Here is a 14,956-nt window from a genome sequence, read left to right as displayed (position 1 = left end):
AAACACTGGAATTTGTTAGAATTGTTCTCAGAAACGTTTGTATTATTTCTCTCCATGAGGCTGCAAGAGCTAGTCTGGAACAAACCTGCACTTCTCTGTCGACTGGGCCTCGAACCAAATTCGCGGGCTCCAAAGGCACATTAAATCAGGGTGGGGCTCGGAAGCCACTCCAGAGCCTGAGAATGGCTTGCTGAAATTCGGTGATGTCTGGGTCCCTTGGGAAAGGCAGATCAGGACCCATGTCTATTATGTTTTATAAAAAGAGAGACCAGGGATATGTTTGGTGGAGGTGGGGTATTATGTGGGGCAAGGGGGTGCCTCTGCAGACCCATACTGAGACATCCCTTCCTCCTGAGGTACCAGCCACACTATGATATAGTATAGAGTTTAGTTTATTCGGTGCATGGGGAGGGGAATTGAAGAGGTAGTAGAGACAGAGAAAGGGAGACAGAGAGAAGAGTAGTGGAGGCCAGCCATGAGCACGGGAGAGGAATGGGGAGAGAAAGAAGCAGGAGCAAGGAAAGAGCAAGAGAGAGAGGAGGGAGCAAGCAGCCCCTTTTATAGTGAGTCAGGCACACCTGGCTGTTGCCAGGTAACTGGGGCGGAGCCTAGACTATGCCAACAGTGGCCACACATCTGCAAAACATTGTTCCCTCAACCTTCCCTGGGAGCGACACTGAGCCTCTGAGGGGTGAAAGTTCACACCCTGCCAGGCTCTCAGTGTTAGGTACAGGCCTGCACGCTCAGCTCTGTGGAGGGTTTGCTGTGGGAGGGGTATGTTCATGGGGCTGCACAGGCAGGGCAGGGGTGCAGCATGCAGCTGGCCTGGGATTCCTTTTCTCCCTCCCACCCTCCATGAAGTTCTTTGAGTTTGAGAAGCTTTGAAGTTCGAAGCTGCGGTGGCTTTGAACCCACCGCTTGGAAGGCACTCTATAAAGTTCTGAAGCTAACAGATCCCTACTGATTTTGAGGCCGATCTGGTTGTAGCCAGCAGCCTAGGGACAGTATCTGTTTCTCTTGTTTTTTTTTTTTTTTTGGGGGGGGGAGGGTTGTCTGGTTGGTTTTGTTTGGGTTTCTTTGTTTGTTGTGTGTTGAGTTTTGAGATAGGGTCTCTCTACATAGTCCTGACTGTCCTAGAACTCACTGTGCAGACCAGGTCTGCTTCAAACTCACAGAGATCCTCCTGCCTCTGCCTCTCAAGTTCGGGATTATAGTCTTATGCCTAGCTCCATCATGGCCAGCCGGGGTGCAGGTAGAACTTGTATTAAATATGCCAAAAAACAAAACAAAACAAAAAAACAGGTATGGTGGCATACCTTTTTTTTTTTTTTTTTTTTTTTTTTTTTGACAGGATTTCTCTGTGTAGCTCTGGCTGTCCTGGAACTCACTCTGTAGACCAGGCTGGCCTCGAACTCAGAAATCCGCCTGCCTCTGCCTCCCAAGTGCTGGGATTAAAGACGTGTGCCACCATGTGGCATACCCTCTTAATCTCGGCACTGTGAAGGCACTCTGGATAGGTGAGTCCTCTGTAGGTTCAAATTCAGCCTGGTCTATTTAGTGAGTTCTGGGACAGCCTACAAAGTGAGACCCTGCCTCAAACAAACAAACAAAAAATAAAAATGATCTAATAACATTACCGTAAAACTAAACAAAACGTTGTAAAGTCATGCTCAAAAGACCCATACAGAAGTATGAACGGGGCTTGAGACTAGCTGCCAATCAAACAACAAGCCAGGCCCCCTGGGGATGGCACTTCCAAGTAGTGGTGGTCAGAGTCTGGGAGGCTGAGGCAGCACCAGTGTATGCCACAGGACCTAGATGACAGGCACCAGCACACCCGTGAAATGTTGTCTGCACTGCTCACCCCATTAGGCTACTAGAAACTTCTAGGACCACATTACTTGTTTTATTTACTTGTTTCAAAAGTAAATAAACAGGGGCTGGAGAGATGACTCAGTGGTTAAGAGCACTGGCTGCTCTTCTAGGAGTCCTGAGTTCAATTCCCAGCAACCACATGGTGGTTCACAACCATCTGCAATGGGGTCTGATATGGGGAGCTGACAGAAGGCGGCTATCATCCTTACAGCCATCTTGAGCCATATACCCTGACAAGAGACTTGTTTACAATAGCCTACAACAGCTGAGCACACTCTGATAACATCTTGTTTTAGATACCCAGGATCTTCCCTTGGGTGTGTGAGACTTAAAGGTGTGATTTAGAGCCGAGACTTAAGGGCATGACTTAAAGGCGTGGCTTAGAAGTGAGACATATAAAAGACAAGAGGCAGACAGAAGACAGACACTTGGACTACACACTTGGAAGACGTAATTTGGAGCTGGGAAAGAGACTAGCAACAGAGACTTAGACTTAGTACTTGAGACTTGGAGTTGGAAGGTGACTTGGAACTGGGAGAGAGACTAGAACTTAGAACAAGAAGAAAGACTTAGAACTGGAATTAGGACTTGAGACTTATTACAGCTGGAACTAGGATTAGGACCTGAGACTTGGTGCTAGGAACTAGGGACTTGGAGAAAAGAAGAGAGACTGAAGAATAAACGGGATTGAATCACACTCTGTCTGGTCTCCATTCCTCACATTTGTCCTCACTCTCTCTCTTGCTGAACCCTGACCCACGGACCGGAGCAGCCTGGGGCAGCGAAGTCTCTAACAACTTAGCTCCCAAGCTTTTGGCAGTGTGGGTTCCAACATTGATAGAGCGGTCCCCGACATTTTGGCCCCCAAGCGTGGGGCAGAGCAGTTCGCAACAGTCTGATACCCTCTTCTGGTGTGTATGAAGACAGTGACAGTGTACTCACATACAAGAAATAAATAAAATAAGCCTTTTTAAAAAATTCATTAAAAAAAAACCTAATTCTTAAAGAACAGGAATTTTGTGGGGAACTGAGTCAAAACATTCTCCCCTTCCCCCCAGTTCTCACTGGAGAAACTTAACAGAGTGGGTGTGGGCAGGGTGCACACTGCTGAGTGTCAGAGCTGGCTTCTTTGCTGGCTCTTCCCATGGCTTTTCCCTCTGTTCCTCGGCTGTGGGGCTACAGCGCAGACAGCTTCCTGATACAACTCAGCCGCTGTAGATCCTCCAAGAGTGGCAAGAGGGGACCATGCTTGAGTGACCTTCCTAGAGAACAGGGCTGGACCAGGGTCTGAGTGTAGTGGCCAGTCAGGCTCTGTGGAGCATCTACACATGACACGGGCTGTGTAACTGGCAGCAGGAGGCCTCTGCTGTGAAGAAGGCAAGCGTCTCCTGAGCAGTCACTGAGCCACAGGCTAGTCTACAGGCCCCAGCCAAGACTGGGGGGAAGACTTCAGCCACGTGGGTGGGCAGATATGGGTGGCCTCCCATGGGGTAGCATGATCCAGTGCCATCTTACTTGCTTCTTCTGTTCTCTGCCCCTCAGACTCTGTGGGTCTAGCCCTGGGGTAGCCTTGGACTTGGAAGGAACGGGACTGCCCAGGCCACACCAGTGTTGGTAGCATGGCCCACTTTCCTTGTCCGGGTTAGGTTGGATCTGGGTCTTTATGGGACAACGTTGCCTTTCTCTGGTCTCCTTTAAGGACAAGACTAAAGCACAGGGCTCCACACTCTCAGGTGACAGAGAGTCTCATCCCACCTGAGGTCTGACTTGGAGACAGAATGCACCAGCTTTAGCAGATGACCGGTATGTCATGCTCAGATGGATATCACTATGACACGGACTAAAGCATCTCCCGTCCCGCCCCTTAGCAGGAACCCACTGATTCTCCAGGACTCCTTGATAGGAAGAGCGCTTGTGCTAACATTAGGCCCACGTAGGTCCCCCAGGATAATTACCCATCCCAAACTCAGTAAGCACACATTTACTGCCTCCTCCCCCCTGTAGGTAACAAGAGGAGGACACAGATGCCCCTGGAACCAGCCCTGTAAGGTCTTGCTCCCCCCTCCCCCCAGCCACAACCTTCAAGTTATCTCCTAGCTGCAGGCAGCCACTCTAGGAGCTTCCAGGGCCTTAGGGTGGAGAGGCCAGACTAGGAAGCTTTAAACAGCCTGAGCGCGCACAGCCCCAATCCCACAGAAGCATCATGCTCTTTCAGCTGTTCTTCTTTGCCATGCTGGGTGAGTCTCCTGCAGATACCATGGGAAGGAAATGGAGTGGAGAGAGAGAGAGAGAAAGAGAGAGAGAGAGAGAGAGAGAGAGAGAGAGAGAGAGAGAGACAGAGACGCACCCTGGAAGCCAGAGGGACAGAGAGACTGTGGGAAGGTCTGAGCAGGATGTTGACTCTAGACAGACTATGCATGTGTCACCTTGTTAGGGTATCATCTGTCACTTGGATTCCACTGGTGTATGTAGTATGTGTGGTGTGTATGTGTGTATGGTGTGATGTGTGTGTGTGTGTGGTATGGTGTGTGTGGTGTGATGTGTTCCTGTGTGTGTATTATGTGTGTGTATGGTGTGTGGTGTAGTGTGCATGTGTGTGTGTGTGTGTGTGTGTGTGTGTGTGTATGTGTCACTCAGGAAATAGAGACAGGAAGATCCCGAGTCCAAGGCCACCCTCAAGGCACATATTGAGTTCAAAGCTAGCCTGGAACAGTAAGATAAGATTAAACACTCGAGATCAGAGATGTTAACTGGTCCCTGGGGCCTCACTGTCAGAAATCAGCCTAGGCAGGAAGCTGTCTGGACAGTCTCCTCCTCTCTCCAGCTTCCCTTACCAGGCTCCTCTTTTACAGCTGTCTGTGGCTTCTCAGAGGAGCAGATAGAAGGTGAGTAGCCCCCACACTGCAAGAAGGATGTAGCTGGGGACACCTGGGTCACAGCTGCATACTGGTATCAGGTACCTTGGTTGGAAAGTTGTTACTGATGGTAAGGACACGGTGTGAGAGGACCCAGAGGGATAATTCTGGCCTCCACCCCTACAGGGCAGGGTAGGCCATTGTGAAGTCTCTAGGTACACCAGAGGGGAGGAGTTTGGAGTGTGTGAGGAGGAGGGGTCCTTGGCAGCTGCGGTCACAGGGATCAGGTCCTCATAGGGAACAAAATTCACCTGCTCCAAGCCCCACAGCTCTACCTAATGGGTAGGATCCAGAGAAGGCTGGGGAACTCTAGTGTGTGCTTATGGGAAAGGAGGGGTTTGGTGAGGGAGCTGGGGACCTTCAGGGAACTTAGAGATTAAGCTGCTTTGTTCTGGAAGCAGCTGAGTGTGAGTGTTATCTATCTATCTATCTATCTATCTATCTATCTATCTATCTGTCATCTATCTATCTATACATGCATACATCTGTATAAATATATCACACACACATATATACAAATAGATAGATAGATCCCTCCTTTCTTCCCTCTCTCTTTTTGTCTGCCTCTCCCTTCTTTCTCCTTCCCTTTTCCCCTCCCCTCTCCTCCTTTCCTCCTCAGTAGCCCTGGTTCAGAGACAGGAGTCGGGGATTCAGGGACAGATCACAGCCCTGATCTATGGCCATCCAGGGCCTGCTCCATCTTCCTCTCTGCCTCTCACCTCCTGCCCCTAGATGGACCTCCCTCCCTGGATGGCCCTGGGCCACATCTCCAGCTCCTTTGCCCCTCAAGGTGGAGGCAGGAAGCCTCCTCCCTGTCTCGTCATCCACCTTGCGCCTCTGGGCATCCCCTTCTGTTCTGCTGAAGACTAGTGTCGACGCAGATCTCACTCAGATGAGGTACAGGCTGAACTACCATTTCCTCATTTTCTGTAAAAAAGAAAAAGTTTGTTAGTGTCACAGCTAAAAAAAGAGCTGGTGGCTGGGTCTCAGGAAAGTACCCAGGCAGAGGCGGTCCTGCCTTCCTGTCCTCTCAGCCCATGGCCACAGCTCTGCTAATGTAACACTGTCACGGGTCTCTGAAAAGCTGGCTGATCCCTTGTTCCCTCACAAACCCTGGAGAATGGCATTTGGCTGTTAGCAATGTTTCAGGACTCCTCAGGATCAAAGCAAGTATAGAAAGAAAACCCAAGCTTCCTGCAGGGTCAGAGTGAGTGGAGGGAGCACGCCAGGCTGTTAGGAGTAAGACCATCCATGGGTGTGATGGCTCACACCTACAGTCCCTGCACTGGGGAGACAGAAGCAGGTGGATCTCTGTGAGTTTGAGGTCAGCCTGGTCCACATAGTGTGTTCCAGGATAGCCAGGGCTACACAGAGAAACCCTGTCTCAAAACACAAAAACAAGGGTTGGAGAGATGGCTCAGCAGTTAAGAGCACTGACTGTTCTTCCAGAGGTCCTGAGTTCAATTCCTAGCACTCACAAGGTGGCTCACAACCATCTGTAACGGGATCTAATGCCCTTTTCTGGTGTGTCTGAAGACAGCGACAGTGTACTCACATACATAAAATAAATAAATCTTTAAAACAAAACAACGACAACAACAAGAAACCCAGCAGCTGTCCCCACAGCAGGCTCCATGTGCGTGCAGAGAGACCATCCTTGTTTTCCCTTCTGGGAGCAAACTGTGCTTTCTCAGTGCTTGCAGTCAGCACATATGCAAACCAAGCTTCTATTCCAGGCCGCAGAGATGGAAATGAGAGGGACCGGGTTTCTTTTCACTTTTACCGGTCAAGCTCATCGTAGTTCATGAAGGAAGGAGAAAAAAACAAATGTAACCACAGCTTGGCCTTGAGATCATCTCTTCAGTGAGGCAGAGTCCAGCCCCAAACGCTTTGTTTGGACCCGGAAGACACTTGTTATCCCTAAAGATTAAGGTGGTAAAAGTCTTGTCAGAAGTCTGCCACAGTGACCAGAGAGGACCCAAGTGTAGCATTAGGTCCACTATCTCAAATTGGAAATCTATTTTGATTAAAAAAAAAAACTCACGAAGAGGAGTACTTAACAAAGTTTTCAAGAAGCTCTGGAAGTGGGCTCTGTTGGTGTTGGAGAGCGGGCGGCTGGACAGGAAAGGGTCGTTCACTGCTGCGGGGTGTGGAGTGGGTCCCTGGCCTCAGAACTCAGCTGCAATGCCAGCAGACACAAAGTTCCCCTGAAACACTCATGGGAATTAGGATCTGAGAGAAAGTGTGCGTAGTGGTCAGATGCCTGGAGAGTCCCAGGATGTGTCTGTAAGAGCCTGGGATGCCTCCTCCATGGGCAGCTTCTGACCAGGGGGCCCCATAGAGCAAGGGCAATGTATACAGTCTGGGAGGTTAACCACCTCTTCTCCCTCCCCTTCCTCCTCCTCCTCCTCTTCATCTTCTTCTTGAGACAGGGTTTCATTGTGTATGTAGTCTTGGTTGTCCTGGAATATATAGATCAGGCTAGCTTTATACTCACAAAGATCTGCTTGCCTCTGTCTCCCAAAGGTTGAGATTAAAGGTGTGCTTCACATGCCTTGTATGTGTGTGTGTGTGTCTGTCTGTCTGTCTGTGAACCACATGCAGGCGGTACCCACAGAAGCCAGGAGAGAGCTTGGGTTCCCTCTGGAAGTGGAGTTATACAGGCAGCTGTGAGCCACTGTGTGACACTCTCTTAACTACAGAGGCTTCTCTCCAGCCCCGCCTGCTTGTACTGTTTTTTTTTTTTTTTTTTTTTTTTTTTAGATTTATTGTTGTTATTTTTGCTTATATGTATGTGTGTTCTGTGACTTTGTGAGTAAATGCCACTTGTATAAGCGTGCCTGAGAGGGACAGAAGAGGAATCAGATCCTCTGGAACTAGACTTAAAGGCAGTTATGAACTGCCTGGTGTGGGGCCTGGCAAGCCAACTCTGGTCCTCTGCAAGAGTGACAAGTGTTCTTAACCACTGAGCCATCTCTCCAGCTTCTCCAAACAAAACAAAAAGTATACTTATATAGCAGTTTCCCTTGTGTCTGGCTTCTCAGACATGGAGTCAGGTTACACTGGTGCTGTGGTATCTGCTGGGCACATTTCTTTCTTTTGACCTCACTGGAAATCATAGTCCTTGCACAGATCTTGTTCCAGTGTTAGGCTCTGAAGCTGTTTCCACCTCTTGGTAGCCATGACCAGAGTTGCCCTGACAGGCATGTAAAGATCCGTCTGAGGCTGTCGTTGATTCTGTTGGCATGTGTCTAGGACTACAATTGCAAATCTTTTAGGCTAGGAGTAATTGCTAATGCTTTAGCGCCCCTCCCCCCTTTTACGGTGCTGGGGACAGAACCTAGCTAGGGTCTTGGGATTGATAGCCTTATATTTTAATCACTGAGCTACACTTCAACCCTTTTTTTTTTTGCGGGGGGGGGGGTTCAAGACAGGGTTTCTCTGTATAGCCTTGGCTGTCCTGGAACTCACTCGGTAGACCAGGCTGGCCTCGATCTCAGAAATCCACCTGCCTCTGCCTCTGTGCTGGGATTAAAGGCGTGCGCCACCACTGCCCGGCGACTTCAACCCTTAAGTTTATGCTTCTTTCAAAAACTGATTTGCTTTGTGTATATGTATCGCATGAGTTTATATGAACCACCTTGCCAGGAGAGCTTGCCGATCCCTGAGACCTGGCGTTACATACAGTTGGTTGTGAGCTGACGGACTTGGGAACCAAACCCCAAGTCCTCTGGAGGTGCTCTTGGCCACTGAGCCTTCTGTCCAACTCCAATTATTTAACTCCTTGAAGAATTGTCAACCCAGAGTTTCCTTTAGGCTTCTGATTGTCTTGCTTTCTTTCTCTCTCTGACCGATTCTCCTCGCAGGCATCACCATTGCCTACAAAGTACTGGAAGTTTATCCCCAAAGCCAGCGAGTGCTTATAACCTGCGACGCCCCCGAGGCGCCCCGGCCCATCACGTACTCTCTCCTGGCTAGCCGAGGTGTCCTGGTGGCTAAAAGGGTTGTGCATGACTCCACACCGGCCTCCTTCAACATCAACATCACGATCAAGTCCAGCCCGGACCTGCTCACCTACTCCTGCCAGGCAGCCTCGAACTCGGACACCTACGGGCCCAGCAGAAAGCTGCAGATGTACCAGGAACTGTGGGCTAGTGAGTACAGTGGATGTAGGCTGCTGAGGCTGGTGGGATGCAGATTAATGGAGGGCCTTGGGGGAGGGGGAGATTAGAGGAGACAGAGGAAGAGGCCAGTAGAGTGGGGACAGGGGTAGACTACTTGCCTCCAAGCCTCCAAGGCTGTACTCAATCCATGATGACTGAGAACACAAGTCTCCAGGCAGGAGCCAGGAAGCACAGTGGGGCCTGCTATGGGGCTGGTAATCAAGGGATTGCTGTTAGTTACCTCACCCACCCCCAGGAGAAGGTCAGCTTCCCCACTGCCACTGTGCAGACTGAAGTTCTTTGAGGTTGAGGGGCTCGCTTAGACAACCTGCAAGTGACCACATCTGGTTTCATTCCCAACACTACCCACTCCAGACCTTTCTCTCTTCCCTTTCCAGCACAAAGGCCACTTCTTTGACAATAGGAACAAAGAGGTATTGCTAGCCTCCATGAGCCCAGCATCCCTATCCCTTAAAAACACCACAGCGCACAGGGTCAGGCACTGGTGGGCACACCTTTAATCTCAATGTTTGGGAGGCAGAGGCAGGTAGATTTCTGAGTTCAAAGCCAGCTTGGTCTGCAGAGCAGGACAGCCAGGACTGTACAGAGGAACCCTGTCTTGAAAAACAAAACCAACCCCTCCCCCCTCCACAAAAAAATATAAAAAAGTCACATAGGACCTGAAGCCCAGCAGGTGGGAGGCTGGGGTGTCTTCTGAGCTGTCTGTGGGGTTGTAAACAAGCCTCTCAACATCTGGGCCTCAATTGCTTTGCCTGTGAAACAAAATGGTAACAGAGCCATCCCAGGGGGCTTAAGGGCTTGAGAGAGGTTGTGTTCTGACCTAATGAGGCTGAGACAACGCATGGAACAGATAGCTACTGGTCCGTAGTGATGTTCAGAACATGTGACTGGTCGATAGGGGATGCTCGGAGCATCTGATTGGTCAGTAGGGATGCTCAGAGCATCTGATTGGTCAGTAGGGATGCTCAGAGCATCTGATTGGTCAGTAGGGATGGCTCAGAGCATCTGATTGGTCAGTAGGGATGCTCAGAGCATCTGATTGGTCAGTAGGGGTGCTCAGAGCATCTGATTGGTCAGTAGGGATGCTCAGAGCATCTGACTGAATACTCCGGCACCAGATTCTTGTCCTGAAGGAGGTTGCCTTGGACAGAGAGATAACCCTGCCTTCCTGCTCTATAGCTCTCACCTTTAATCCCTGAGCCAGAGGCTGTCAGTCCAGGGGAGCATCCTATCACTGAGTTACGTCCCTAGCCTAGCTTAAAGATGTATTTTCCTTTTATGTGCATGAAAGTTTTGCCTGCATGTCTGTGCACCACATATGTGCAGTACCGCAGATGATGTTATCAGAGCCCCCGGAACTGGAGTTACAGGTCATTGTGAGCTGCCATGTGGGTTCTGAGAACCGAATTGGGGTCCTTAGAGAACAAAACATAGCTTTGCTGTGTTCTGTTTCTCAAGACAGGGTTTCTCTGTGTAGCTCTGGCTGTCCTGGAACTCACTATATAGACCAGGCCGGCTTTGAACACGGAAATCAGCTTGCGTCTGCCTCCCAATTAAAGGCATGTGACATATCTGCCCTGTCTGTTTATTTATTTAGAATTATGTGTGATATGAACAGGTGTCTTTGGAGGCCAGAGTCATAAGATTTTCAGGAGTTAGGGTTGCAGGTGGTTGTGAGCCACTCGACATGGGTATTGGGAATCTAAGTTGGTCCTCTGCAAAAACTGTAAGCACTCAATGGCTGAACCATCTCTCCATCCCCCGGTTTTTCTTGTTTGTTTGTTTGTTTGTTTGTTATGTTTTTCTGCCCCAGATTCTTGACAGCTAGGATTTCAGGCATGTGATGCTGTGTCTGGCCAGCACTTGTCCTGTTTAGGAACTTAAACTGGAAGCGGGTGCCTAGGAAACCTGACTGTTCTCTCTACCTTCCCAGATAAATTGCTTGGTGGTAGCTCGGCGATGTAGGACTTAGCTCTTGTGACTCCATTTTTATTTATTTATTTATTTATTTATTTAGCATGGTTCCCACAGGATCCTAGTCCAAAACAATTTAAAAATTACCTAACAACGTCAAGCAGTATGGTGGTGCATGCCTTTAATCCTAGTACTTGGGAGGCAGAAGCAGGCAGATCTCTGTGATCAAGGCCAGCCTGGTCTACAGAGTGAGTTCCAGCACAGCCAGAGCTATGTAGAAAGAGCCTGTTTCAAAAACAACAATGACAAAAAAAAAAAAAAAAAAAAGACTTTCTTTAAAGTGCACGTTAAAGATAAAGTTGCATAGTGTAAAGTACAAGTAGCCTAGAAGCCTGGACACTCGATGCAGAGGGCACTCTGGCTGTGGGGGCGGGAGGAAGGTAGCAGTCACATGAAGTCGCTGGGTTCACTTGGCATATCAGGAGGACAATTTATTGGGGATATGAAAAGCTTCTCCTCCATACCTATGCTACCCTCTTCCACCCTGTCAGAGCCAGTGTCTCAGCTGCAGGCTGACTTCATCCTACATGATGGGGACTCAGGCCCCACTGTGGAGCTGTCCTGCCTGGCATCCTCAGGCAGCCCCCCCATCACCTACCGCTTGATGGGGAATGATGGGCGTGTACTTGCACAGCAAAGGCCACTCCATGGAAAACCTGCCAACTTCTCCCTCCCGCTGTCCCAGACCTCTGGCTGGTTCCAGTGTGAAGCTGAAAACAGAGTCAGTGTGGACAGCAGTGCCCGCATCCCGCTGCCCCGAGGTGAGCAGCTCCTTCGGGGCCTGGAGCAGGGAGCTATAAGGTGGCTGGCGCTGGGAAAGCTAAACCTAGCCACTGCGCAGGCCAGGCCAGGCCTAAGGGCTGCTGCATGCCTCTGTTCCTCCTTTACAGCAGAGGCTCAGTCCAAGCTGGTAGCCACCCTCCCAGGGGAGCTGCCCCTCACACCCACCTGTATTCTGGCCGGCAGCCTCATCTCCATCGCTGTTGTTGCTTCCAGGATGCTGAGCTCGACCAGGTAAGCCACGGGAGCTCAGTGTGGGCAAGCGGCTGACCACCCCTGTGACCAGCCAGTGTCCTGAGTGGGAACAGCAGGTTATTCTTGTGAGACTGGGTCTATATAACAAGGCCCAACCTGAAGCTGCTTATTAAAGCCAAAGGCTTACTGTATCTAGTAAGTTCCTTACACATCTCACCCTGACCGTGGCTCCCAGCCCACTTCTGGTGGGGGATTTCCCTGTGGGTCTCATGGGGCCTCTAGAGACCAGAGTGGGCCCATGTCCCACATGTCAGCCTTTCTGCAGAGGTGAGGCCTCCCAGGTTCCTGTCTCCCAAGCCTTCACATCTCTGACGTGTATAGTGGCCAGGGCACTTGTGCATTCTGCCTCCAAGCACCAGACATCTTTGTGCACACCCAGTACTGGCCTTTGGGTTGTGACCACTTCTATCCTTGAACACCTCAACTTGGCACCTATACTGGGCCTTATGGTTCATCCTCCCAAGGACATTTTCTCCAGAGGCCAGACTTATAGGAGAGCCTGCCACCTCTCTGAGACTCATTGTTTTCCTCTATAAAATGGATACAGAGGGCTACCTCCTACTGACATGTGACCAGGGAGCAGCAAGTGGCCTCTTGGTGATTCGGTACACTTAGTGGGATGAAGTGAGTTCACTGGTGCACTTGGTACCACGTGATCCAGTGAGTCTGTCTGACCTGAACTAACTCCCTTGTCATCAGGTTGTGACCAGAAGACAAAGCCATGGGCTTGCCTCCCTGCCTTATACAAGAACCTGACAATGGAGCAAAAGAGAGCCTGGGGAGTGGGAGTAGAAGGGGTGTGCAGGGCTGGAGAGATGGCTCAGTGGTTAAGAGCAGTGACTGCTCTTCCAGAGGTCCTGAGTTCAATCCCCAGCAACCACATGGTGGCTCACAACCTTCTGTAATGGGATCTGATCCCCTCTTCTGAAAGAAGCTACAGTGTACTCACATACATAAAAATAAATAATTCTTAAAAAAAAAAAAAACCTTAACAAAAAAGGAAGGGGTGCCAAAAGTAGTGTACCCAGAAATCTAGAGCATTAGTGTGAACAAGGCCCAAGGGAATAAAATTGTATCATTTGTGGGATTCTTGCTGTGTCAGCGGCTGTTAGTGAGCAGCTGAGTGAGTGTGCCTGCTCTCTGCTGCACTGAAGCCCAGCGTCTTAAATTTCTGGTCACGACCCCATATGGGGTTGCATAACTGAAGGAGGGGGTGCTCACCAACAATTTGGCAACAGGAAAAAGTTTCTGTGTGTGGTGGCTCATACCTGACATCCCAGAACTTGGGAGGTGGAGGCAGGAAGGTCGGGAGGAGTTCAAGGTCAATCCAATCCCAAAGAGCTGAACAAACCAAAAGATAAATGAAAAACTGAGGTGCTGGCTAGGTATGCTGGCATACACCTTTGGTTCCAGTAAGTGGGAGGCAGAAGCAGGAGGATCCCTGTGAGCTAGAGAAAGGCTAACCTGGTCTACATAGTGAGTTCCAGCAGAGTCAGGCTGCATGCATAGCGAGACTCTGTCTCAAAATAAAATAAAACAAAAATCTCAAAAGGGGCCTGCGAGGTGGGTAAAGTTGTTTGCTGCCAAGTCTGGCAGCTTGTGTTCAATCCCAGGGACTCATCCTGTGAAAGAAGCACTGTGTCATCTCACGTGCTCCACCAACCCACCCCAGGCACAAGCCAATTAAATGTGAATGGCAAAAGGTTGTTTTGGTTTTGCTTTTGGTTTTTTGAGACAGGGTTTCTCTGAGTAGGAAAAAGAAAGAAAGGAAGAAAGAAAGAAAAGAAAAGGGGAAAGAAAGAAAGAGGAAAGAGGAAGGGAGGGTTGTGGGAGAATCCTGCCAGCCAGATCACCTTCATCAAACACTTATGGAGCGTATGGACAGATTTTAAGAGGTAGCCTGGGCTCACCTACCAGTGGATTGCCACTGCTCTGTGAGTGTGGGGAGAGTGTGGATAGACTGTTAGAAGGCTCAGCCCCTCTTATGCCTACTCCTGTCTTATCCCCAGGGGCGCTCCTTCTGGTGGGGCAGGTTTCTGCCTCAGCTCCCTTATTTTCCAGCCCTCCTCATTACTGAGGTGAGTCTGCCTCATTATTCTTCACCCATTGAAGTGACTGTGGTAATGCCATCTTGTTGTGACTCCATTCTGTGTCACTTCTCAGCCCTCTACACCCCTCAACAGCCATGATTCCCTTGGCAACAAATTTGTGTTGTCAACAGAAGGGTGTCTGGAGGCCTCTTGACACTCAATGTGAGGCCCTGGGTTGACACACAAGCACTTCAGAGTAAGCACCTGGTTCCCTTTCTAAATGTTATTTGGGGAGGAGGGGGGAACTGGGTTCTATGAACTAAGGATCTGATTGGTTTTAACTTTTAAACTTACATACCTCAGTGTGTGTGTGTGCTTGTTTGAGACAGGATCTCAGCTAGCTCAGTCTGGTCTTGAACTCTGTATTCTCCTGCTGTCTTTCGCCGCCTCAGACAAGCACCAGGTGCTTTGTGGCATGTGATCATGATGTCTAGAGATGTGCAGGCACTCTGCCCTTCAGCGCCTTTTGCCTGGCGGGTCCAAGAAGACTGGGTAAAGGACTGTCCTTCACCCTATCCTAGGCTTAGCTCCAGAGCAAAGAGTAACCAGAATGGTGAGGGCCATAGTTATTACTACGGTAGTCCAGAGGCTGGAACCCCAGGGGCCTCTGACGTGCTAGGCAAAAACTTATGCCCCAGTCCTTTGGTCTGGAGCAGGATGGTGACGTCCAGGTATTTATGAGTCTGGGTTCTGGATTGGTGGGATTTGGGTGTCCAGAGGGCTTCCGTGAGAGAACCTTCACCAGGGCACAGTGTAAGTGTAAAGTGGGGGCCCACCTAGGATGTCTCTTCCTGGGAACTCTCTGATCTTTTCTGGTTCAACTTAGTAGGACAGATTCCCAGGGGTGAGCTTTCCCTCCCGCTTCTGCACCCTGTCGCCTCAG

At 49.8% G+C, this 14,956-nt stretch overlaps 1 protein-coding gene and 1 long non-coding RNA gene across 5 annotated transcripts; one reads left to right on the top strand and one right to left on the bottom strand.

The window, feature by feature from the left end:
- Positions 1–3,924: 3,924 nt before the first annotated feature.
- On the top strand, positions 3,925–13,802 carry C6H17orf99 (chromosome 6 C17orf99 homolog). Of its 4 annotated transcripts, XM_034507979.2 has the most exons (6): positions 3,925–4,112; positions 4,728–4,760; positions 8,657–8,944; positions 11,440–11,709; positions 11,839–11,962; positions 12,683–13,799. In XM_034507979.2, exons 1-6 carry the CDS (start codon positions 4,079–4,081, stop codon positions 12,687–12,689), a joined length of 756 nt encoding a protein of 251 aa, XP_034363870.1. In that variant the 5' UTR covers positions 3,925–4,078; the 3' UTR covers positions 12,690–13,799. The 4 variants fall into 4 exon arrangements, with proteins under 4 accessions (XP_034363870.1, XP_076791508.1, XP_076791507.1 ...); XM_076935393.1 differs by lacking the exon at positions 4,728–4,760; XM_076935392.1 differs by lacking the exon at positions 3,925–4,112 and having other exon boundaries at positions 4,610–4,760; positions 11,842–11,962; positions 12,683–13,802.
- On the bottom strand, positions 11,699–14,924 carry LOC143442593 (uncharacterized). Its single transcript, XR_013110868.1, has 3 exons — positions 14,372–14,924; positions 13,252–13,324; positions 11,699–12,022 (listed from the first exon to the last, which is right to left on the bottom strand). It is a non-coding gene; the product is annotated as an uncharacterized LOC143442593 (long non-coding RNA).
- Positions 14,925–14,956: the final 32 nt, after the last annotated feature.

Source organism: Arvicanthis niloticus, chromosome 6 (genome assembly GCF_011762505.2).
Source record: "Arvicanthis niloticus isolate mArvNil1 chromosome 6, mArvNil1.pat.X, whole genome shotgun sequence".
Lineage (NCBI taxonomy): Eukaryota > Metazoa > Chordata > Mammalia > Rodentia > Muridae > Arvicanthis > Arvicanthis niloticus.
This window is presented reverse-complemented; position numbering and strand designations above follow the sequence as displayed.